Source organism: Salvia splendens, chromosome 15 (genome assembly GCF_004379255.2).
Source record: "Salvia splendens isolate huo1 chromosome 15, SspV2, whole genome shotgun sequence".
Classification (NCBI taxonomy): Eukaryota; Viridiplantae; Streptophyta; class Magnoliopsida; order Lamiales; family Lamiaceae; genus Salvia; species Salvia splendens.
Window position 1 is genome coordinate 7,274,185 of NC_056046.1, and position 24,234 is coordinate 7,298,418.

Below are 24,234 nucleotides of genomic sequence, written 5' to 3' on the forward strand. Positions count from 1 at the left end.
ACATACTTGATATTGGTTGTTTAATGTGTTAAGTTGAGAAAAAAAAAGTGAACAATTTTAGATAGATAGAAAAAAATGGTAATTTCAGTAATAAATGAAAAGAGAAAAAAGAGATAATTGAACATTGGATATATTAATGATGATTTATTTTTTCTCAAAATCACGAAGCACGAAGACCAGCACTAAACAGCCATGCAACCACAAGTAACTAGAATCGATAGACCAGAAGTAATAAATATGTAAAATGTGAAAATAATAATTATGTAGTCCAACCAACCTACCATGGTCTGATTTTGATTGTACATAAGGAAAAACAAAATGAAAAAGAACAAACTCTTATTATCTAATCACTCGCGCTGGATCAAACTATGGAGATTATTCATGGCAGGAACTATAATAATACAAACATCGGGCATTCCAGGAGGACGAGATCGATGCAATCGAACTAAAAAAACAACAAATCAAGTTGGCACCCCAATACTCGTCTGCTCATGAAAGTAGACAAGTCTAATAGCAGAACACTTACAGTTGCAACCTCTAGCTTATAGAAATGCATCCTTCTCGAGGAGCTTGAGTACATCGCTCTGGTTATTTAGTTTAGCAACGTCGATAGGTGTCTTCCCGTCCAAGTTCTGGAGAGTACTGCAACAAGCATGAACGAAGAGCAAAGACAAGGTCAGCTCGGTTCAGGGTATCAAAATTACAGTATATCTTTTTCACGATGCATAAAAGGGCTGCTTACACAGCAGCTCCGTTCTTTAGCAGTAGCTCCACGCACTCCTTCCTGCCATAACCAGCAGCGTAATGGAGGGGAGTGTTCTTGTTCTTATCCAGAGCATCAACCTTTGCTCCGGCTTCCAAAAGAACATGTGCACAGTTAACCTGGAATCACGAAAAGGTGATTCTATCAGTTATAAGGAAGAGAAGAAGACATAAGGAATTAGAACAATACTAGAGCAGAAAACATATGATTTGTAACTGCAAAATGAAAGAGATCCAGGCAAAGTCATTATGCATTCTATGGAACCTTCATAAATCAACAAGAACAAAAGAATGTAGGAAAAAGCCAGTTGATTCTATAAGTCTTAAATACCTCGCCATATCCACTAGCAAAATGCAGTGCAGTTCTTCCCTCAGAGTCTTCTTCATCCTTATCAGCACCATCAGAAAGAGCCTTTTTCAAGCCCTATTTTTCCGTGAAAACATGCAAAGATATTCAGTGAAGACATTCCACAATCTTATTGCAAACTATGGCTAAATATAAATTGTATTGGAGTATTAACTCCGAAAAATACCTCCTCGTCACCAACACTAGCTGTGTGATGAACAATAGATTCCTCATCATTTACTTCCTCTGATTCGTCTTCAGCAGCATCACCAGCAGATGTGGCACTTTCTCCTACAGCGGCCATTCCCATCATTTCTCCCAACTTCTGAAGAACCTCTTTATCATTCCAGTACCTGACGGACAATACAATCTCCGAATGGAAAATTCACAAATAATAGGTGGTTCGACAATGAACACAATAAACAAAGATTTGTAATCTCCGATAGAAGAATACAAGAATAACATATCAAGAATGATGCAATTTTAAAATTTTACACACTAGGGTATATGGGCTGGAACCACATTAACAAATACTAGCATATTCTAGTAAGCTCGGATTTTCTGCCTGTTTATAGACTGTTCTTGTAAGGTAATCCTTCACATACATGCTTTGGAAATTACTTTGGATGATCCTGAGATCACTAAATAACAGCATCCAACTGAAATTTGAGAACACAGACAGAGGAGTTCTGTGTGATCATCTATTAGAATCCACAGGAAAACACACAACAAATTGACATCCAAACACAAGTGCAATGTAATATAAAAACGAAGATTCCGTCACCCATGCAAATATATGACTGCCTCATGAAAGAAGTGGCAAAGTCCACAAGTAAATCAACAACGAAGCTAGTAAAAATGTAAGACCTCATCATTGCAGCTGGACCACCATTCTCGATCTCATCAAGAATAGGCTTCAAAGACGGATCTTCTTTTACACGTGCCATTCGTTCTTCAAGTTGGCCTTTATTGGCTGGATTTGTCAAACTCTCAAGCATTCCAGACATGGCTGGATCCTAAAGAAGGATAAAGCAAAAGGATGAAGAGCTTGCTAATGACATCCACATCTTCAATGATGCTTAAAAGATATTCAAGATACCAAATTTATCAATAAATACCTGCATTAATGCACTACCAAGCTTCTCTGCCATGCTCATGAATTGTGAATTTTGCATGACTTGTTGCACGGTTGAGTAGTATTGTTCGGGATCAAAGTTGGGAATGCCCTCTTCAACTGTACCCCCTTGATATGATTTCTGGAGCTGCTCTGCCATCTGATTGAATGAAGGATCTTTAGCTATCTGATCAGCTAGCTCTCTAATGCTTGGGTCCTGCCAACACATAATAGAGCTTAGCAAACAGCATAAGATGTTAAAATAAGATAAGTAAGAGTGTCATAAGCTTTACTGTTCACAAGGCACCGTCTTATTTCCAGTTTGACCTTCAACATACTAAACAAAAATTATACTAATGCTTAAGTTGGAGGAAAAAAAATACTCCCTCCGATCCATTAATGTTGGAGCTTTCTTTTGGACACAGAGATTAAGGAATAATTATTTGACGAGTTAAGTTGAGTGAGAATAAAGTAGGAGAGTTGTGAGAGAGTAAAGTATGAGAGAGTAGGACTGTAAGAGAGATGAAGAGTGTTGTCTTTTGCCAAAAAAAGGATATGACCCAACTATAATAGGATGGCCCAAAAAAAGAATATGACCCAATACTAATGGGACGGAGGGAGTACTACACAGCCCATGTTGTCATTCAACAGTTCGAGCCAAGAGCAGGTAGGGATCTACACAAATTGATCCACCAAAAGCTGAAAGTAAACATTTATACGAGCTTATAATTTGGAAAATGTATCGGGAGTAACATTAGGCCAAGTGTTCTATAATGAAAACTCGGTAAATTCGTAACCACTGTGACCACAATTGCAGCAGTATCATACAGATTTGCTGAAACTACTACAGGTTCATCGCTAGCGTTGAGACTTGAGAGACATAGTGCTATCGGAAGATAACTAAGAGCAAACTAAAACTCTTCTAGTTTTTAACAGATAGAACAATTGGGCAGAAGCACTCTATATTCCACAAAATTCCTGAATTGAAAAGCATACATACATTAAGCAATCCTGTCATAGCCGAGAAATCAAATGGATTCGGCATTCCAGAAACTGCAGGAGTGGCTTCCCTTCTCTGCCCAGAAGGTAACCCAGCAGAAGTAGTAGCTCCAGCCGCATCAGACTTCTTTTCTTCAAAGAGAAAAAAGTAAAATCAGAAGTTGCCAACAATTAGAATGCCAATCATATATCAAGAAAAAAAACACATGGAAAATTATCTGTGGGAAGAGCAGTTCAGAGAAATGGAAAAGCCTAAACTATTCAACAACAATCAATTAATAACAACTGCCAAATATATAAGCATATTGAGAAAACATATACTCCTATCAAATTTCAGCAACAGCAAAAATATTGTGGAAAGATAAGCTCACCTTGTTTAGGAACCACGGAAGTTTTAGTTGGCTGCCAAAAACCAAAAAAATTAGTAAAAGAGAGTGAAAAATCGTAGTAATTTACTCGAAGCAATGCATAACGCAAATCAAGCAATCGGAGAAATCAAAATTTTCTAATTCAAAAATTGAGTAGGAAGTGAAATTTAAGATGGATAATGAAGAAAGAAGTGGCTACCTCCGACATGTTTGTTCAACTCTGATAGAAAAAGTCGTTGGATGCTCTGCTTCAGAGATTGGTATAGTGTGCACGAAAGGGGAAAAATGAGGTTTTGAGGATACAGAGAAATTGGGCAGCTCAATCCTCAACGCCCATAGCAGATTAATGGTTGGATTTTGTTTTCTTGTGAATTTGTATAAGTATTGATTATTTATCGCTTAATCTTGGCGATAGACGAGAAAAAATGTTTAAAGTATTACTATTAGCAGAGAATGAAATAAAAATTATCAAAAATAAAATGTAAGTGAAGAGGACGAGTTTGTAAACTAAAAAAAGACAACTCCATAATTAAAAAAAATTAATACAGTACTAATAATTACACTTTATCATTCTCCAATATCCGAATGATTGGCCGGCAAATTGGATGCATACCACGGAACTTATAGCAACGCAAACAAATGGTATTTGAATTATTTATTCAATTTTAATCTATGTTACTCTATCTATAATAGGATTAGTTAATTAGAAGATATTGTTCAATGTTAGTTTATTAAATAGAGGATGAAAAATGAACTAAATATATAGGGGAAAATATAATTATGTGTTTCATCTCCCAACCCGTGACCTGGCACAAAATATTTTGATCTAAATTCCAAAACGAAACACTGAATCCCCAACAACTCCAGAGCTTCGAAATCTCCGCTTTTGCTTGATTGATATTGAGATTCCCAATCTTCAACGGAGAAACAGCGATGGTGGCGTGTGCCAACGTCGGCGTCCTCGGCTTACTCTTCGCTTTCATGTGTCTTCTGCGGAGGAGCGACGCCATATGGCTGAGTTTGCCGGCATCTGGCACAAAGTGCGTTTCTGAAGAAATCCAGAGCAACGTCGTCGTTTTGGCCGATTATGTCGTCATTTCCGATGACCACGTCCATGCCAGCCCTACCATTTCCGCTAAGGTTAGGGTTTTCAGGAATTCTCTTTGCTGCATGCCATGTTTATTTCGTTTTAGAAAAACATAAATTATTAGGTTTATTTTTAGATGATAAAAGCTGAAAATTACATCTAATTTATGAGTTTGTTGATTAAGAAACAGTAATAACTGAAAATCTGAAAGATGATTATGCATTTGATTGTGTTGATACAAATAGAAGCTAGCTATATCCAACATTTCACTATTATCAGCTGTGAATGCTACTCATTGCTTGTACTATGTCATCTTTCTAAGTTTCCTATGAATCTCATTTTGAGAATCTAGCAGAGGTGATAAAGTTAAGGTCTCCATCGGAAGTAATTTGACATTAGATGTGAATCAGAGTGATAAGAGGAAATATAACAATATCTTATGTATGTTGTTTCTTGCAGCCGGTTTTTATTAGAAGCTAATAACCGTGCTATTGTTTAGCCAAAGGTAAAGTTTGATTCTGTAGGACATATAACTTCCAGTGTAAACTTAGGAAATAAATGAAACTTAAGGAAATTAATGATATCAATGAAAAAAGCTTAGGAATTTGCTTGTTATTGACGTTAATGGACTTTTGCTAGAATTTTTGGTCTATAAGAGATTACTGCATCCTTAGAAAAACTTGTGGTTGGTTCATCTGTTTTGATTAAATTCATTCACATGTAGGATTTGCACCAACAACAGAAATGATTATGATACAAAGATGCCCAGACCTATAGTCTGGAATCTGGATAGATTAAAATGGTTTACTATATGCTTTAAAATGGCAAGGAGAAAGTTAAAATTTAGGGAAGTGAGTTGTTGCCTGGGTAGTCAATTAGTCATTATGATGTGTGTGTTGCGTGTATTTAAGTTTAATATTTTAATTAGATTATTGTCTAGTATCCCTAGTTCAGGAGACCTGGTACCCAGTAGTTGGCTAATAATTAATAATCATGCATCTTTATCTTAATGCATCTTCTATATAGGAGTAATGTTTTGTTGGGCATCTGGTGAAAGCATCTCACAATTTGCTTGTGTTTTGAACATTTTATTTTTTGTGTATTTTCTATTGGAATAACGAGGCATTCATTACATTTTGGATGTGTTCTTTGAAATATATCTAGTAGTCACAATCCATAAATGGTCAGTACAATTCATCACACATCGCTATCAATTTATAGGATAGCTGCACTAGTTTCCAGCTGCCAACAAACCTCAAAACTCTAGAGGTGCTGTTTCATAGTTTTTCCTCGATTAGGTTTCATATCTTTTGGTTTTACTCTCCTTCCCGTGACATGATACTACATTTTCTATTGATCAATCTAGCTGATTGTCCAATACATTAATAGCATCGACTTTTGTTGCAATTCTGTCTGACTAATGTGATTCTGTTTCTATTATAGGTGACTTCACCTTATGGCAATAACCTCCACCACAAGGAAAATGTCACACACGGCCAATTTGCATTTACAACTACTGAGGGTGGGAATTATTTGGCTTGTTTTTGGCGGGAGAGCCTTAATGCAGGTGGTGGCGATTTAAGTATCAATATTGATTGGAAGACGGGTATTGATGCCAAGGATTGGGATTCAGTTGCAAGAAAAGAAAAAATTGAGGTGAGAACATTGAGCTTTCATTGCTTGCTACTTTACTAGTACATTCTTTTGGAAACCCAAATGTTGACCTTTTGTGGTAGAAAACATGTTTTTAACCAAAAAAAAAAATTCATGTGCATTTCTTTTTTCGCTTTTCTACTTTTGTATTTAGTCAGTCTTCAGTCATCTGTTCCTGAAATCTTACATTCTGGGTACATATAAGATGGCTTCTCCTAGATTTTGTAATTAATAAATGATTGTTCGACAAATTTGTGGTAGTTTGAAAGAGAAATAAGCAACCAAACTTTTGGAACCCAGAATGAGACACAAGCCTCAAAGGTTATAGAATGATTTACCTATTTTGTTCCTCTAGTAGGGTATTGAGCTTGAGCTAAGAAAGCTTGAAGGAGCAGTTGAGGCCATCCATGAAAATCTTTTATATCTTAAAACCAGGTACACATACATCTATATGCATGATTTCTTTCTTTAGAATCATTATGATGTCTTAAAATTGTCATCACAGAGAAGCCGAGATGAGAATTGTAAGTGAAACAACAAATGCTCGCGTGGCTTGGTACAGTTTGATGTCACTGGCAGTCTGCATTCTGGTTTCAGCTGCCCAAATATGGCGTCTAAAACGATTTTTCCAAAAGAAAAAGCTGATTTAGTGAGAGGGAAAAGAAAACACTAGATCATGGACCTTGTATTTTATCTTTCATCTGTTCAACTCGTAGAACTTTTTGCTCTGCATAACGAAGTTTTCATCTGGAATCAAAGATGTGTTGCTTTTATTGTGTGAAATCTTGGGATATACGCATATCTTGTTTACTTCATTAACTTGGACTCCGTATTATAGCTTAATTTTGAATGATAATATGTTTATCTCGTCTAAATCTTACTAATTTGTTATTGCTTGCATGTAAACCAATTGTGCCCCTAAATCATATTCAAATACATATGGGATGAAAAAAGTGGAAATATCCAATATAGATTAAGCGTATATTTTACTTATTTACAAATCACACTTATAAAAGTATAGTAGGAGTAATAATTTTTAGTAGGAAAAAAACACACACCCAACCCAATCGATATGACCACTAGTAATAAACTGATCAACTGAAACAAGTTTTGAACGTTTTTCTTGCTCTTTTCGTTTTGGGCTTGCACATTATTTCTTTTTGGTGGTCATGCAACCATTATATCGCCCTGAATGTCAACCAAACTAACTATACATTTAATTTTTCGCATTTATTGATCTGCAAAAATATTTTGCACAACTAAAAAATATGACTTCGAATTTCCTCCACAAGACACGGTTGAAGAAACACCGAGGGAAACATGTCAAAAGTTGTACATTATGAACGGATGTTACGGTAAGGGAATTTTTGAAAATGAGGACACATTTGGACACAGTAGATGATTTTTTAATTGAAACATGTTATATTTTTATTTATTTATAATATTTGAAATAGTATGTAGTTTATTTCACAATTTATAGTTTACATGAGATGACAATTAATTTTAGGATTCAGGGATACATGGTTGTGGACCAAATATTTCATAGCAATGTCATACAAAATGAATTACTCCATCAAATGTCAGCTGCTATACAACAGCAAATAAACACTAGATTGAATAATATAAATTCAATCAAAGCCTTCTATGTCTAAGAAATCACTATATGCGAGATTTCGTTGTACTTTATTCTCAAGATAAGGTCGGTGATGGAAAACACATTTTTGAAGCCTGGTGATCTTTATTAAGGTTATTGTACCTCAAAACCAAAGTTTATTTGCTATAATTACCAATTAAATAAATTTCCCTAAAAAAGAATGAAAAAAATACAGAAGAATATTGTTATCTGCTCCAGAGTAGAGATATATTATTGAATGAATCACCTAGAAAATGTCCTCGGAGGAAATTTAGAAGAAGCTTTATCTCCGGTGAAGCTTTCAGACTTTCCCTGTTCGAGATTGGGAGACTCCTCTCGTTTTTTTGCTTTATCACCATGTTGGCTTCTGTCAGATGGTTTTCCTCTTGGGTCTTGATGGTGGTGGCGACGATCATGATCTCCAACTTGTTCATTGCGACCTTTATCCAAGCTTTGGAGCTCGGTTGCAATTTGTGAGCGTCGTTCCTTTAAGAAGTTAAGTCGGTTTGTCAGCTTTGACAGAGCATTGGTAGAATTAGAACCCTATCAAATAAACATGAATTTCTTTTCAGTGACAAAAATGCATGCACGTAACTGCAAGTTACATGTATTTGTGTCATTTTTCATGTTAGATCAGTAATATCCTTAACGAGACTTGGTTAATTATTGACCATTAGATCATCTAATCCTAGGGCCAAGACTTGGGCTGCATTTCTGGATTTAAATGCATTTTTATTTTGATCATCTCCCTATATATATATAGGATTGTGATCAAGATAGAACCATTCTTAAACGTAGAACCATTCTTAAACGTAGAACAAATGCCAAACGGAGGTCGTTAGATCTTTTAATCCAATGGTGTTGATTTGCACAGCAACTTCCCATTACAACCAAAACTATTATTAATGGGTGAATGCAGAGAAGTGAAAAAATAAAGCATGCATGGACTCTTCTTCGTTTCATTCATTCTTCCATCAACATGTGAGTTATATATGTATACACCGAAGCACTCGGAAGATATCAAACATACAAAACATGAAAAAGATATTCATAACACATTTGCTGCAGTTGTAAGAAAGCCTAAAATGGATTAATATTTTCAGCCTTTTCAATTAACCATATAGAGAATGTAGAAATTAAAATGTGAAATGGCTCATCTGGCACTACTACAGATACGAATATGAATATTGGTTGCATCTTGTACATATGTAGAGACAAATATACCACGGTTTTCAGAATTAAGGTTTGGTTATTACTATTACTAGTTCTTTCAAAGAGAAACCCGTGTAAGTCAACTTTTAGAAATATTACTAGGCTTAGTTAGACTAAGGTTGCACTCAATTATTTGAGAGCTCAGCATTTCAAGTCCATTTTACTCTTTTGCTGATCATTTTCGATAAGAAAAGCAAATAGATAGTTTAGTTGCTACTCTTCTTGCTGATCATTTAGCTTTATATTATTTGATATCTAAGCAAAACAATGTATATGCAACTACACCCTCCAGTATTAACACTAATCTTATATTTTTTGTGTGTAGGGTAAATTGTGAGAAAAACCATGAATTTTGGCCGAATTATGGTCTGTCCCGCGACTTTAAAAATCAGCTGAAAAGCACGAAGTTGGGATTTGTTCACAATTAGCCCAAGATGATTTTTTTTTTGTGAAATTCCATATGATGTGGTAGCCGGGAAACATAATTGCGAACAAGTCCAAACATTATAGTTTTTCCGGCTGATTTAAAATTGTGGGTACAGAATTTGACTAAAATTCATGATTTTCAAGCAATTTACCCTTGTATCATACATGTAACATATATAACAAGAGATAATTTACCTCACCCTTGCTAGACTTTCTCGAGCTAGACCTTGTAGTGCTCGCCTCAGCGTGAGATTTGTTCGCAGTATCTGCATGCTGGTTCTGAGTAAATGGTAGGTGAAGTGAAGAAGCTAATTCTCGTTTCTTATTTTTGCCACTGCCTTGCTTGTCAGACTGTTATACACAGAAAAGGCTGCAAGTTATGTACATGCTCAACAAAACATATACACTTGACATTCCTAAAATATAAAAATAGATAACGAAAGCAGTCATTTGTCCATTTGTGATCTGGAGATGAAATATATGTGTTAAGGTAAACCAACATCAAATCCTTTCAACTGAAACGGTCATACCTTACTTCTAGACAAATTCTCAAAAGACTGTCCACCATCTTTATTGAACCTACAAAGGAAAAAAGGCTCACATCATGACAACTCATTAGTACATTAGGTTGATATGTAAAGGGGAAAAGATGAGGAAAGACACAAGTATGCCCTGAATGCACATGAAGATGGCAACGAAGTCATGCATAGAGTAGAGTGAATATCATTAAAATAATGGAAGGAAGAAAAATAAATCCCTTACGACTTCAGTTGGTTTGCATTCTGTTGGAGCTGATTGCTTATATCCTCCCCAATCTTGCAATTATGCTCACACATTTGTCTAAGCTGAATTTCAAGATCATCAGCCTTCTCTTTTAAATTTGTAAGGTTTGATTCTTCTTCATTGACTACATCCAGCTCTTCCTTCACCTATCATCAATTCAAAGTATGTTATTGACAAACATGATTGATACATAAATTGATATGTATATACTCTCAGATATAGAGACAATTTAACCTTATCATCGATAAGTGATGAGAAAGTTAGAGGCAGCTGTGATATTCTGAGTGAAGCTTCAAGTGCCTTCTTCAACTCGATCTCCTTCTGCAACTTCTGTAGCAATCCTGCCACCTACATTACAAATTCCTATTAAGTCTACTTGAAAGTTAAAGTCAGTGAGTCAAATATAGGTGATGTCATGATTAGTATAGCCTTCAAACAACATTAAAAAAGAAGACGGCAAAACACAAGTTCAAAAATAATCATTTGAATATTTTTGTGTCCATTATAGACATGAAGTGCTTACCTCTTTCTCAAGAGATAAACGACGTTCCTGTAATTCATACTTCCGTGCATCCAGGCCATCTTGAAGAATAGCATTATTTGCAGCCTATTTTTGAATAAAAGTCAAGAGATCAACAATCTAGACAAAATGAATGCTTTCACAAGACAGAAAATAACAATTGAATTTCTACCTCATTAGAAATTTTGGACTGTAGATCTGCTTGAAGAAACTCAAGCTTTCGTATTGCAGCGCTAGCAATAAGGCCAAGTCAATGTGATTAACATGCAGAATAAACTTTTAGACAAGGAAAATGTTGGTGGTATATATGCCTATGAGAGATTCAGAAATTGACAAAATTATAGATGTGTGTATGAAACCAAAATAAACATTATGCAAGTAGAGTAATTGTAACTCGAACATCTAAAATGTCTCACACACCAGAATAAAAATCATAAATAGGAAAGAAGTTTAAACCCTTTTTCCACAAATATTTATCTTAAAGAAGTGAATATAATTTGGGTAAAATAAATATTTCCCACTCAAAGGAATACCAGGATTAGTTTAAATTGTTAAGAATATGAATCGGTAACTTGATTGTTCATATTTTATGTGCAATAGGACAATTCATTTTCTACTTTGTCACTGTCAAAGTTTACAAATTCATTTTTTTGCCTGTTGTTATTGCACATCTGATCTTTCTGAGTCAATGTCTTCATCACCCCAAGAAATGTCACAGTTTAAATATCCCACCATGCTAACTTGTTTATCATGAATCTTATCACATCACAGTTTAAAGAAAATGCTTTGTTGAATATATTTCATTAAAACTGAGAGCACATTGAAGATTTAGCAGTTTATAATAAACAAACTAACAGTTTTTTAAAATATATTCTAATTAATGCACAAGTAAAGGTTGTGATGTGATCTTTTTATGCATGTTAGTTTGCATTCTTAGTTGCTGAGGCACTTCATTCATTACAAGTTGAGGTCTAACTACCTAACTGAAAGTTGGGTATGACATCTGGAGCAGCCAAATTCCTGACGGTATTATAACTGTAAGGGAGGGTTGGTCTAGTATTACTAATTCACTACAGCTCAAAAGCATGCTGTCAAGAACGAGTGGATGGGAGATTGCAAAGCTATCAACCAAAAACTAATCCAGGATGGCAACAAGGATCCCTAATCTGTTTGGCGGTGTACATCCCTCAACCTACATAACTAAAGAGCAATTCGAAACACCTAAAGAGAAAGGTAAAAAGCACCAATTACTGCTTGCAATCAAAATAATCATGCTCAACAGGGGACTACACGGCACAATCCTCTAAATGCATGCTGTTATGTGATGAAGTTTAATTTGACCCCAATGATTTGCATGATGATGCAAATTAAAAAAGATCATTCTTGAATAGTCTGAAAATCTAATAGGAGCTTAAAATTTAAGGATTCCTTCAGTTTATCGATTAAAATAGTTAAATTTTAGTTCCCTTAAGGCACTGTGCAGTTCCAAATGGCCGTTGTGCCTTGAGAGAGTTATGGAATGTGGAACCTATTATCAAGTCAATGAAGATTATAATATAGCAATACTCGAATTATGACATATCTAATGACTTATAAAAAACAAAACATTTAGATTTTACTTGATGACAAAACTTCACTCACTCGTCTTCCAAAGGAAGGTCAATCGACTCCATAGAAAGGTTCTTCTTTCCCTGGATTAAAAACTAAATGTGAGTTTCGTGAGATGTCTCCAAAAGGTAAACTAAACAAAGAGTTAAGCAGATAGGTAGCAAAAAGGTATCCCAATCCTCAAAAGTATTAAGCAGAGACTAATGTTAACGGAATATATAACTAATAAAAATGTGTGATAAATAACGGTCAAGAGGTATTCCAGAGTGCCTAGGAACCAAATGGAATACTCACGGCAGGAGGTCTCAGACTGCGTGTACTACGCCCTTGAGGTAATTCAACTGATGCAATGGATGTTTCATCAGCGCCTAATGATTGCATATTTGCATCATCCACATCATGAACAGAGCCGGTTCCTTCTGTGCTATCATGTCGAGGCAATGAGGTCTGACGTGGACGTTGGTTAGCTTCAAGAACATCATCCACATGAGGAGATTTAGAACCTGAGCTATCCTTTCTTGTGACCTGCATATTCAGAAAAGTTTGTCAGTAGTCTTTCTGGAATTCAAACTTAAGGGTGTATGAAATATATTGGGGCAAAACAATCAGATAAATGTGAAAAGACTTCCATTAATTGTAATTTGTCTGATATTAGAGTTGAGTGAAATATAACAACTTGCAATATAAAGCTAGGAGGTAGCAAAATCATTTCATAAATTGACAATTACAGTGGTAAAATTTCCATAAAACAAAAGATGCAGAGATCTCTGAGATAAAGGATGATAACAGAAACTAGAAAAATTAGATAATGTTAGTTCAACATACAAAAAAATTTCATATAATTGACTACCAAAAATTAGATGTACAAAGCAAAAGAAAGAGCAATGAATAAGCAGAGCACAAAAGTGAATAGGCACATTACAAGGAAAGATGAACACAAAGGAAGTAATGGGTTTTTCACTAATGTTTGGGGTCCGTATGTTGCTCATGCGCAATTTGAATAAACTTCGAATATCATGTTCGAAAATTTGGGGCAAGACCACATGATGATTTTAAGAGGTTGATTGTATAGCTATCCATATCATAGAACACAAATAAATAAAAAATGACCTTTTCACTGTGTTTGTGTTCACCATTCTCACTACTAGCTCCCGATTCATGCTCCAAATCTTCATCCATGTCCTCCTCCTCAAAGCTCTCATCATCATCATCATCATCATCTGTAATTTCCTCGCTTTCAGTTTCACTTTCATCTGAATCAGTGTAAGGTTCATGTGATGCAGATACATCCTGGAAATAATAAAACAAAGTTAGCTACAAATGAACCCTAGGAAAAAAGGGAAAATAGAATGAACAGTATGTGTTTGCATATATAAAAATAATAAAAAAGAACAGTATGTATTTCAGTACTTCTCTTAGCATGACTATGTTTGTATCTACACTATGCAAATACTTGTGCTTTTAGTCTGATGTGAACCAGAGGAGGGATAGAAAAATCAATCAAATTGGCTGACTGGATGATTACTTGTGATTAAGGGAAACTATGCCACTTCAGCAAGAAGATAAACAGAAGGGAAGAAAGTAATCCAGTCGACAAAGTGATGGACCATAGCCCATAGGCTAGTTGGAAAATTGGTCTTCTTATCCCACATTAGACTTGACATTTCAAATCGAGTCACTGTGGTTAGCCAACAGGCGAACAATCTGACTATATATCATTAAGAAACTGCAGACTGATTTATCAGGTAGTTGAAGACAATTGGAGGTCAAGTGTAAACCGTCGAGTGAAAAATTATACTTAATGCAAGCTGTCCAGTGTAAACTGTCAAGTGTAAAATTATACTTAATGCAAGCTGTCCAGGAGAGCAAACAGATTGGAGGTCAATTTCTGGTTATTGATCCTATGTGTGGAGATCTTGTAACTTGGAGTTGGAGGAATAAAAAGCAGGCAATTTTTAAGTAGTGCAGAGTTAATAGTGTCGTGCTCTTGCCTTTGAAATATGTAGAGTGAGTGTTGTTGCAAATATTGTCGAGGGAACTAAAATTTGGGATACATGATTCAGTCAAGATGTTTAATAGCAGTCAAGCTGCGATTGGTATACAAGGGAGCTGTACACCACATCAGAATAAAAGATATTGACATTGACCGACACTTCATTTGGCAAGTCAATAATGGGATCATTCAGCTCAGCTACATCCCAACCAGACAATCGATATTTGATGCTCTTGATAAGGCAATTGAAAGGATCAGTTTTGATGTGTTGCACTCCAAGCTTGGCGCGTATAACATATACAACCCAGAGTATAGAAAAGAAACTGACCTTTGTGTACAGCTGTCAGTGGATTAGTTTGCTTATTTGGAAGATTAGATTTGATTTCTGATTTAGGAGATTAGTTGTGTAATCCTTTAAAGTTCCTATTGGAATTCTAATCAATATAAATTATGTTGCCCATTTTAGTGAACTAAGGTTCCAGCGACCGAGTATCCATATATTAGGACGTAAACTCTTCTTTGCTTTTATATTTAGACTAGCTTCTCTTCAGTAATGAATCACCAATAATAAAAAAGATGCATGAAAATGTATTGTGACAAGCAACAGGAAGAGCCGAAGAGGTCACCATTAATGAGTTAACTCATACCAGAGGCAGCTGGAAAGGAAACCAAAGTGCTGAGAGAAAAAAGAAAAGGATAAAGAAGCATACCCCAAATATATTTTCATATTCTTCCAGTAAAGTAATAACAATGACTTGAGCATGGTTAGCTGCAGCAGCTGCTTGCATGAGTTGTAAAGAGCCATCAGCTCCTACATCAACATTATGGTCAAGTTCGCATTCACCAGCAAAAAGAGCGCGAAGAAGCAAGGGAGCCATGCAAGCTGCCACAGCCGAAATGCTCATTCGGTTTACTGTCTTGTGTGAAGCGATTAATTGCATCATCATAAGAATTCTGATTTAGAGAGCAAAAGAAACACAATGAAGAGTAAGGTGAATTTTAAAAGTTTAATCGAAAACTAAAGCAATTTATGATTTATCCAGAATTGTTTTCTTATCTAGACAAGCACAACTGTGCATCAAAACTCTTGTATAAGAAGACAAAGTTTATCTGCTACTTGATTTTGTTACATTTTTGGAATATAACACAAACATAACATTTTCCTTAAATTGACTGTGCTTAGATTTCCATGTGCTTATGATCATTATACCTCTTCAATGAGCTTATGATCATTATGAAACTACTTCTAACATTATTTAAGATTATAAGAGCCTTCTCTAATATCCCAAACCTCAACAAAGAATGATTAAGATCATACCATAACAGCTGACCATAAGACAGACAATATATTGCACACACCAGAGTAGAAGTAATCTTAAACAAAACTTAAGTAACTACAAAAATACATATAGAATTGTCACAATGAGTAGAAGTAATCTTAGTTCTACAAAAATACATATAAAATACATATAGAAGTAATCTAATATATTGCACACACCAGAGTAGAAGTAATCTTATTACAAAAGTACCTTTGTAATAAGCGGCGATTTGGCTCTGGAAATGTTTCACATATTGCTGACCGCATAGCAGCTATTCTTATGCTACGGTCAGTTCCTGTTCATCAAGTACAATGTCAAAATTGAAAACCAAAATGGAAGTGAACATCAAAGTCCCTATACATTTTGTCGCCCTTTAAACACGAGTTTATTCATCCAATTGAGTCTAGCGCTTCACATTTGAAGATATGAAGCATAAATGGATGACAGTCAAAGAAAAATATGAAAAATATTACGCTGTGTAAAATATTATTTGGGCACAAGTTCCAGTCAGTTCCACTATCTCAAAATAGTTTGTCTATCTACAGAAAAATCTTTTAGAAAATATAGGTAACACAGATCGGATAAAAGATAAGGTTTTGAACTCATGAATTTTCAATGTAATCTTTCATTAAACCTTTTTGACGCATTTACTTTGTCATCAGCACATTTACTAGTCTATGCATCTATATGTGTTTCTTTTTTGTTCTGTTCTGGTATGCAAAGATAAAAAATGGTAGGAATAGAAAGACAAAACAAAACAGTAGACATTGGCACAGCAAACTTACGATAAGATTCAACGAGAGCCTTACAGCAAGAAGCAGGGACCGGAGATGAAGGCAACTCCCGGATCACATACTGGTCATGATCAGCAAAGAATTCATTCAACCGAAATATAGTGGCTTTAAAATTCTATTTCTTCAACACCATATCAAAGTACCTTTACACAGTCAGCTATGACATGTGCATCTTCATCTGGCGAAAACTCATTTTTCCCTGAATTTGGTTGAAAATGATTGATTATATTTTGATAATACCTTATGGAGAATCAGTAAAGTATGCAAACTTGAAGCTTTAGAAAATGCATTATTTGATTTCAGATTCACAGTAGAGCACTATTATCAAGACTGCCATCACTAGGAAGTTAAGAGCTCAGCAGAAATATGGGTTTGTGAACAACCACATCTCTAACTTAGCAACACTTGCAAACTTTATATACAAGAAGAAAGTATGAGTACTCCTGAATGTAGGAAAGTATCTTATGTTTGTTAGTATATTCATCACAATTGTTCCATTTATGACTTTTGAACTTTACAGGAAAGAGCACATGTGGAATAAGTTATTAAAAATGGCTGCAATTCTGAGTCTTGTTTCCAAAAGAAAAGTATATTTTAGATATTTAAAATTAATATCTTCTACAAACTTTTATCTGTATCATCCATCTATAAAGCAATTAAAATAAAATGTAACTATTAGAAATTCAATTCCTACTCAAATTATTTCCGGGAAGTTTTAGTCCTCAGTCAATTGCCATTGCTATGCTTGACATGAAAAACTTCCTTATCATGTTTACTTTCTATATAGTTTCAATAGTTACTATTTGAATCATTTCATAATATCTCACTCGATAATGGTAGGAGTTGAACCTACTTTTAGGTCAGTACAGTGAGTATACATAACAACATTGGCTCAACTACATCAGGACTACTGAATCAACTTGCCGCGAATCATGCTTCTAGGTCCCATCAGTGAGCCTTAGTGTGAAGTAAGATGGCATTAGAGTCTCTTACGAAAACTATTCAAATGGAACATCCAATTGAACATATGTCAGAACAATCAGAAATGGGATGAGGATGCCAAGTCCAAGGTTTGTGTCCTACATTTATAATTAGGTATTATGATCATATATTACACCACTGAATTATTAATTTTTTTTAGTAGAAAAAAATTCATTATAGAAATTCCTTTGCGAGTTGCACCACGGGTCTCCAGTATGTTAGCTCTAAAATATACTACACCCAGTTATCTAATTTAACAAAGTACTAAGTAACTTATCAGTAGTGGTTATTAATGAATTCTAGATGGAACCTTAATCAGTGGTACCCAACACTCAGCTATAAAGCACAGGCAGTCTGACTATTGTCTTGTAACACTTGTCTTTAGATCTCATAGCCTTTCTCCTATACATAGATTACTACGTAATCCTTCATTTTTGCCTGCATGCTTTAGTCTTATGGTTAATATCTTTGATAGCATAAAGCTTCACATTCAGGTCTTCCCCACCATCAATCTCGATTAACTAAGCACTATATATTCCAACTTGAGTGACTGTTTTAAATACCCTTACTCCCAAGTGTCTCACCCCATCTACAAAAGTAAAAAAAAGGGTTGAGAAATCTATGCATCAAAGGAACCAACCAACCTTTTTCATATTCTGATATCCGGCGTTCAACATGTTCAACATCAGCCGCTTGCCTCAAGATGCCTTCGGTTTTGAATCCTAAAATATAACTTTTCTGATCAACACCAATAATAGGAAAAATACAGCTACAAAATGAGTGAACATAACCAAGTAAAAAACCAGTAAGGAAGAAATAAATAGCACTTTCTGCATGCAATAAATGCATGGAAAATGAACATATCTAAATCTATTTAAATTGGTGTAATCCTTTCCATGCTAGTATGATTACTTAAGCCCCTGTATAGACTGCAATGGTTTATAAAAACGCTTGTTTAGGTGTACGTAGGAGACCAATAAAATTATAGGCATAGTATTTCTTCTTTGTCTGTGTGAAAATCAGTACGTTTACATCTATTAAACATTAATGTTGGTAAAGGTGCGGTTCATTACAAGAAGAGCATGTCAAGATGTAAACATTATTATTTGGTAAAGATGTGGTTCATTACAAGAATAGCATGTCAAAAGAAGAAACATGTGGAGTGGAATAAGAGGCTTACCATAGTCCTCAAGAAACCTAAGAGCCTTCTCCAAGAAGGATGGAGTGCCATCTATATCTTCTAGGGCAAGTAAAATTGGTCGCCCAATTACCAAGGATTTAGCTGTTTGTTTGTCTTTACCTACAAGCAGGGGCAGGGAAGAAAAAATGAGGTATATGCCACATAAAAACAATCTTTACATCCAATTAGCAAAGTTAAAACACAGGAAAATGAGATCTTTATCAGTGTTACGATATCCCACGACATCCCAAACCTAGCACATATGGTTCACCTTAGATGAGTCGAGAGCTAAATAGATCACATCAAAATCGCCATTACAGAGAAAATCACTACTATGGGAATGCCTATTATATACTCCCTCCGTCCCACAAGAATATGAACTCTTTCCTTTTTGGTTCGTCCCATAAGAATATGCACTTTCTTATTTTGGAAAGTCTTTTCTCTCTTATATGGTGGGACCCATTCTCCACTCACAATACTTTAATTACTTTTTCTCTCTACGTCTCCTTACTTTACCAATTTTATATTAAAACCCGTGCCGAACCCAAAGTGCATATTCTTTGGGGACGGAGGGAGTATTATACTCAATCTACTAGCAAAGGTAACATAAGGGAAAGGACTCTGTCTCCATGAGAAATTAAGCAGATAGATAGGATCTTATATGCTAGCTTTTCTTTCTTTGGAACTAACCAATTTAAAAGAATGATATCAATTTCTATAAGGAAAGGCAACACTGTCTATTTTTACTGCAGGAACTTGCATAAAAAAGTAAATTGTGCATCAAATAAATGATGCATTTATGAATAAACAGTTGCTCTGTTACTCATAGTTCTATTGCAATTGATACGCCTTCTCTTTTGCAATGGCAGTATCCTACCACTGATGGCACGATACTTTTAAAGAATCAGAGTTGCACATTTAGATAGTGAGAAAGATACTTTGATCAGAAGAAGCATCGGCGGCATTTAACTGATCATTCTTGAATATGCCATTCTGTCCCGTAGCAGTAGCATGGGGGGCATTTAAGAGGGTTTCTTCAAGTGCTGCCTTCCACTCATGCAAATCCTCCATTGTTTCCGCCTGGGATACAAAAAAAAACCAGGCACATGAGAATAACAGATAATAGGTGTATGGTGTGCATGAGGATATGGAGGCAGGATGATCATGGTCGCAGCATAAAACAGTATCCGTCCTAGATCTGAAACATAAGTTGAAGATAAAGCAACATAAAGATTGCAGACCATGTCAAGGACTATCAAGAACTGAACTATCATTTTCCAACACAAATATCTTGAAAGAAACCTAAGTAATTATGGGCTAGACATCATAATAGGATAAGCTGCACCTGTACTGCTGGTTGGTGCCATCTTAAAAAAATTCAGAATTCTCAGTTTAGCACAATGAATTGCACTGAAAAGAATAACGATATACTCCTATATGCCAAGAAGATGAAGAAAAACAAACAAACCGCACATTGGCATATAAATGCTCAAGTTTGGACCGTTAAATCAATCTAACAGGATATCACCTTGAGTGTGAAGGCTCGTCCATCTCGACCATCAGGGAAGAGAACAGTGATCAACTTCTTGTCTTCTTTTACTACCACACTGGAATGAATCAAAAAGTCAATATTCTGACGTGGTTCAATTTTAAAACTTGGCCAAATTAATACACAAGCATAAATAGAAACCCTGCCAATTACAGTTAAATTAATTAAAAGATAAAAGCCAACCTGCCTGAACTGTTAAGATCAATGCCTCCAAGGGTTAAGTTGACTTCACTCGATTTTTGAGGAACTGCGTTCTAAGAAAAAAGGAAAAATGTTGAACAGAATCAAATATATGATAAAGACAAAAGAACCACATGAGATTTAGAAATTACAGAAAGAAGTTGCAGAAGTTACTTTAGCATGATAAAACATGTCATGCATAACAAATGTAAACTATAGAATAACATTTATAGGACAAGAAGTCTGCCAGACACTATTTAACAAACTCTGAATGTTTAAACTATTGCAAAACTGAATCAAATGCGATATATAATAAGATGTCAACATTATAGCCTGCAGCACGTAAATAGATGCATTACTAGTGGATAGCTAAGTAACAGTATACCACAAAGGTTTCAAAATAATAGTTTTCGAACTGGGAAAAATCATACAAATATTGAAAAAAGGGTTTAAAAAATGTTTGGCTCAAGATTTCAACAGTCTCACAGAAAAAAATTCCTACTCGTATTAGTTAGAGTATAAGAAGTCCTGTAAGATAGTTTCAGAGTGATGCAACTTACCGGATCACTTCTATAGAAGACCAAGGAAGTTTGAGTTAAAATGAACCACCTTTTCTTCCACGATGTCCAACCAATTCCTATGCATTACAAAAAGTAATTACTCTTAAGCTTCACAAATATATACTCTTACAGTACATTGCTCAACTGTGAATTTCTGCATATTGAACATATGCTGTTTACTGATACCAGGTCAGTTTCCAAAAACAAAAATTAAAAATGCTAAGAGTATATTCAACCTTCAGTCTCTCATTTCTTTACTAAAGGCTAAGTTCCACAATTATGATACAGGATGTTTGTCAATACACTGGGTTTGGAGAAGCTTATATACATAACAGAACCTGAAGGTGTGTTCCCTGTCTGGAGCATACAAAGGGGCCCTTTAAGTATATCAATCAACATTGGTGGCCAGACGAATATCTGGTTTTGCACAGAATTAAACTATATAACTAGAGTACTATATTTTCAATTTATTTTGAGTACAGACTATATGAATATTTTGGGCTCTTTTCACTGTAAGTTCATGCCAGGCTAGGGAACCATCAAAGAGCCAAAAAGTTATCAATATAAAGGCATTTTGACCTAAACCCAACTACTCAGTGCTTATACTGATGTACTGTAGCTTCCCGGTTGTAATGTATAAAGAATTTACTGAGGAATGTTGGAGAGGTATTGAAGCCATTCTACAGTAAAACTACATATATACCACCGATATAATATATAGAAGAGTTACACTAAAAGAGTTATAAATACACGCAAGACTTTGCACCAAATCATTTGATTTTGTCACTGCAGTGAACTAGATTTCTGTAACTAAACAATTAACAATGACAGGGTCATGGATTTATAATGTTTAGCTCAAGACAATACCTTCTACCATACAATCTCGACTTGGATTTTCGACCCAAAATATCAAATTAGAAAATGAAATGAAGTGAGAGCAACATGTATATCTTCTTTTTTTATTGGCAAACAATACCTTTTGATGACAAAAATAGTGGGCCACTTTTGTATACCTGCGAAGATGGAAAATAAAGAGCTTGGATAAGATGTCATCCAATGCAAAAGATGAAGTTAGATACTAACATAAGTAGGTTTAAATGCCAGGACACCGTCACAGGATACTGCCTGAATTCTCATTAGTGATTATTAGATGAAATAGGAAAATTTTTAAAAATCAACATATTAGTTCATGTTTCCTGTTAATACCCCATTTTTACCCTCAATCACCCAATTGATATTGATAAAAATATAATTTACTTTCATCCAATGCAAAATGTGGCAGAGCGACAGGTCACTGCATAGATCTCGTGAACGTATCACATTGAAATTAAAGCTTTATCTGTTACCCATGAGGTCCAATACATGATCAAATCAAGAGTCCAGATCTTGTTACAAGCCAAAACTCTTCCCCTGAATTCCACACTTCAAGCCATAAAGGTGCTAGCTGGAGCAGCTATCCATCCCTTTAGGAATTTACGAAAATTTTTAAGCCTTTTTAGTTATTTATCATGCAATATCAACTTTCACTACCTTGTCCTATTTCCAGATATATGACTTTTCATCTCTCTCTTCCACTGATCCATAAACTTAACCTCAAAGGAAAAACAAAACCAGACTCAATCCCAATCACCATAATTCATCTTCACCACTTTACATCCTAAGCATTAATTTCGATGTCTCCTCCAAAATTATGGAAATTCATGTTTCAAATACAAGCATAATCCCAATAGTATCAACGTGTTGATAAAAAAACAAATACAGATCCGTCAATTGAATTCCTGAGTACCTTGCTCCCAGCATGAAGATCGGGATTGGACGCTGCAGGCGGAGGAGACGGCTCATTTTTGCCACCACCAGCTTCCGCCTGAAACGAGATTAACATTGAATAAAACAAACAAAAAATACTCATTATATTAATCAGATCATCAAAGAGATCGTGCATTTCAGAAACGTACCTGCGAGGACTCTGCCGCTGCTGCATTGTTGTTCACATTCGTCATGTCGCGATTATGACATTAAGAATAAAATCTGCAAATGCATGCAATATTAACAATTGATCAAATTCCGTGATCAGACTAAAATCATTACGAAAAATAGGGGCATTGATTTACCTATTTTCCTTATACTAGTATAGAGAAAACGAAAGGAAGGTGTGCAATCACAAAACAAATGGATACAATGCGTTTCTGTTTCTCATTTTTGGTGTTTGGAGAGAGAGAAGGAAGAGAGAGAGCTTTTTTTCTGTGCGAAATACGAACGTGTGGAGGGACGGAATATTATACTCTGAATTTTTAACTATTTTTTTGAAAAACGGATATTTTCTCAAAAACTCATTGTGTTGGTGTGTTTTTTTCTTCTACTTTTTAACTTTTAACGATAAATTATTACCTCAAAAAATAGTCTACGAATAAATTAGGCGTTTCGAATAATAAGATTGAAACTGCTGAATATTTTGGATTTCTAATATTAGATGCGATTTTTTAACTAACTCATCTAAAAATAGCCAAAATTAATACTACTCTGTAATTAACTAGTACATGTTTTTAAAAAATTAAACTATAATTGATTTTTCATTTTTTAATAAAAATGTTCTCGCGACTTAGCGGTTTTTTTCTTCCCTTTAATCTTTATGTTGTTGTCTGTAAATCTCAATCAGAAAATTCATAGTCAAAACAATGTTTCATTCGATCGAAAAAAACCCGAAAAATCTAATAATGAAATACTACTAAAAATCCAAATTTTGAAAATTCAATATAAAAAATTTGAAAATATAATATTGGTGTGTAATTTTCGAGTTTTAATATCAAGTGTATACTCACACAAGTTTAATTAATTAACTCTAATATTACAGCAATACTGCAAGAATACAGTGTCGATTGTAATATTTCGAGTGTCGATCCACAGGGAAGGAATTGATTATTTAATTCTAAAACAAAGAAAAGACATACTAAAAGATGATTTGTTTTGTAGATTTTGATTTCTAAAAGTTGATGACAAAATGCAACTACAAGTTAACTAAGGGAAACTTTTCAAATAGGAGAAAGACGTCACTCCAAGTTGCTCACGAGGCTTGTATTATTCTACACCTTTAATAATGAAACATACGGAGGGATTAAAACATCAACCTAATCACGTACACTGAACATGTTTGTGACGTATAATTCACA

General features: G+C 34.9%; 3 protein-coding genes across 7 annotated transcripts; 1 reads left to right on the top strand and 2 right to left on the bottom strand.

Annotated features, from left to right (window-relative positions):
* Window positions 1–218: 218 nt before the first annotated feature.
* LOC121768892 (ankyrin repeat domain-containing protein 2B-like) lies at window positions 219–4,054 on the bottom strand. Of its 2 annotated transcripts, none has more exons than XM_042165498.1 (9): window positions 3,789–4,054; window positions 3,593–3,623; window positions 3,223–3,353; window positions 2,227–2,439; window positions 1,976–2,124; window positions 1,296–1,461; window positions 1,094–1,186; window positions 743–882; window positions 219–642 (listed from the first exon to the last, which is right to left on the bottom strand). In XM_042165498.1, exons 1-9 carry the CDS (start codon window positions 3,795–3,797, stop codon window positions 543–545), a joined length of 1,032 nt encoding a protein of 343 aa, XP_042021432.1. In that variant the 5' UTR covers window positions 3,798–4,054; the 3' UTR covers window positions 219–542. The 2 variants fall into 2 exon arrangements, with proteins under 2 accessions (XP_042021432.1, XP_042021433.1); XM_042165499.1 differs by having other exon boundaries at window positions 3,223–3,348; window positions 3,789–4,053.
* A 252-nt stretch (window positions 4,055–4,306) lies between these two features.
* LOC121768893 (transmembrane emp24 domain-containing protein p24delta3-like) lies at window positions 4,307–7,112 on the top strand. The gene is made up of 4 exons (XM_042165500.1): window positions 4,307–4,729; window positions 6,120–6,332; window positions 6,688–6,764; window positions 6,835–7,112. The coding sequence occupies exons 1-4, from the start codon at window positions 4,523–4,525 to the stop codon at window positions 6,977–6,979; spliced, it is 642 nt and encodes a 213-aa protein (XP_042021434.1). The 5' UTR covers window positions 4,307–4,522; the 3' UTR covers window positions 6,980–7,112.
* A 935-nt stretch (window positions 7,113–8,047) lies between these two features.
* On the bottom strand, window positions 8,048–23,374 carry LOC121768121 (rho GTPase-activating protein REN1-like). Of its 4 annotated transcripts, none has more exons than XM_042164496.1 (24): window positions 23,179–23,374; window positions 23,023–23,095; window positions 22,854–22,931; window positions 22,044–22,080; window positions 21,068–21,144; window positions 20,511–20,581; window positions 20,307–20,385; window positions 19,717–19,858; window positions 18,779–18,898; window positions 18,243–18,320; window positions 16,761–16,816; window positions 16,609–16,678; window positions 16,034–16,118; window positions 15,215–15,458; window positions 13,622–13,801; window positions 12,806–13,036; window positions 12,545–12,594; window positions 11,076–11,136; window positions 10,907–10,990; window positions 10,618–10,731; window positions 10,363–10,529; window positions 10,131–10,179; window positions 9,796–9,951; window positions 8,048–8,448 (listed from the first exon to the last, which is right to left on the bottom strand). In XM_042164496.1, the coding sequence occupies exons 2-24, from the start codon at window positions 23,065–23,067 to the stop codon at window positions 8,206–8,208; spliced, it is 2,517 nt and encodes an 838-aa protein (XP_042020430.1). In that variant the 5' UTR covers window positions 23,068–23,095; window positions 23,179–23,374; the 3' UTR covers window positions 8,048–8,205. The 4 variants fall into 4 exon arrangements, with proteins under 4 accessions (XP_042020430.1, XP_042020429.1, XP_042020432.1 ...); XM_042164495.1 differs by having other exon boundaries at window positions 8,048–8,505; XM_042164498.1 differs by having other exon boundaries at window positions 8,278–8,448; window positions 9,801–9,951.
* Between the last annotated feature and the right edge of the window lie 860 nt (window positions 23,375–24,234).

What these genes read in the sequence shown, in the direction of transcription:
- LOC121768892 (XM_042165498.1), bottom strand. An exon ending in CTATGACAGGATTGCTTAAT is followed by an intron (nt 2,440 to 3,222) that starts GTATGTATGCTT and finishes ATGTGTTGGCAG; the next exon opens with GACCCAAGCATTAGAGAGCT. An exon ending in TTGGTAGTGCATTAATGCAG is followed by an intron (nt 2,125 to 2,226) that starts GTATTTATTGAT and finishes ATCCTTCTTTAG; the next exon opens with GATCCAGCCATGTCTGGAAT.
- LOC121768893 (XM_042165500.1), top strand. Translation starts at nt 4,523, where the DNA reads ATGGTGGCGTGTGCCAACGTCGGCGTCCTCGGCTTACTCTTCGCTTTC. An exon ending in GCCCTACCATTTCCGCTAAG is followed by an intron (nt 4,730 to 6,119) that starts GTTAGGGTTTTC and finishes TTTCTATTATAG; the next exon opens with GTGACTTCACCTTATGGCAA. An exon ending in CAAGAAAAGAAAAAATTGAG is followed by an intron (nt 6,333 to 6,687) that starts GTGAGAACATTG and finishes TTCCTCTAGTAG; the next exon opens with GGTATTGAGCTTGAGCTAAG.
- LOC121768121 (XM_042164495.1), bottom strand. Translation starts at nt 23,067, where the DNA reads ATGACGAATGTGAACAACAATGCAGCAGCGGCAGAGTCCTCGCAG. An exon ending in GGCTCTCGTTGAATCTTATC is followed by an intron (nt 16,119 to 16,608) that starts GTAAGTTTGCTG and finishes CTTGATGAACAG; the next exon opens with GAACTGACCGTAGCATAAGA. An exon ending in AGTCCAAAATTTCTAATGAG is followed by an intron (nt 10,991 to 11,075) that starts GTAGAAATTCAA and finishes ATTCAAAAATAG; the next exon opens with GCTGCAAATAATGCTATTCT.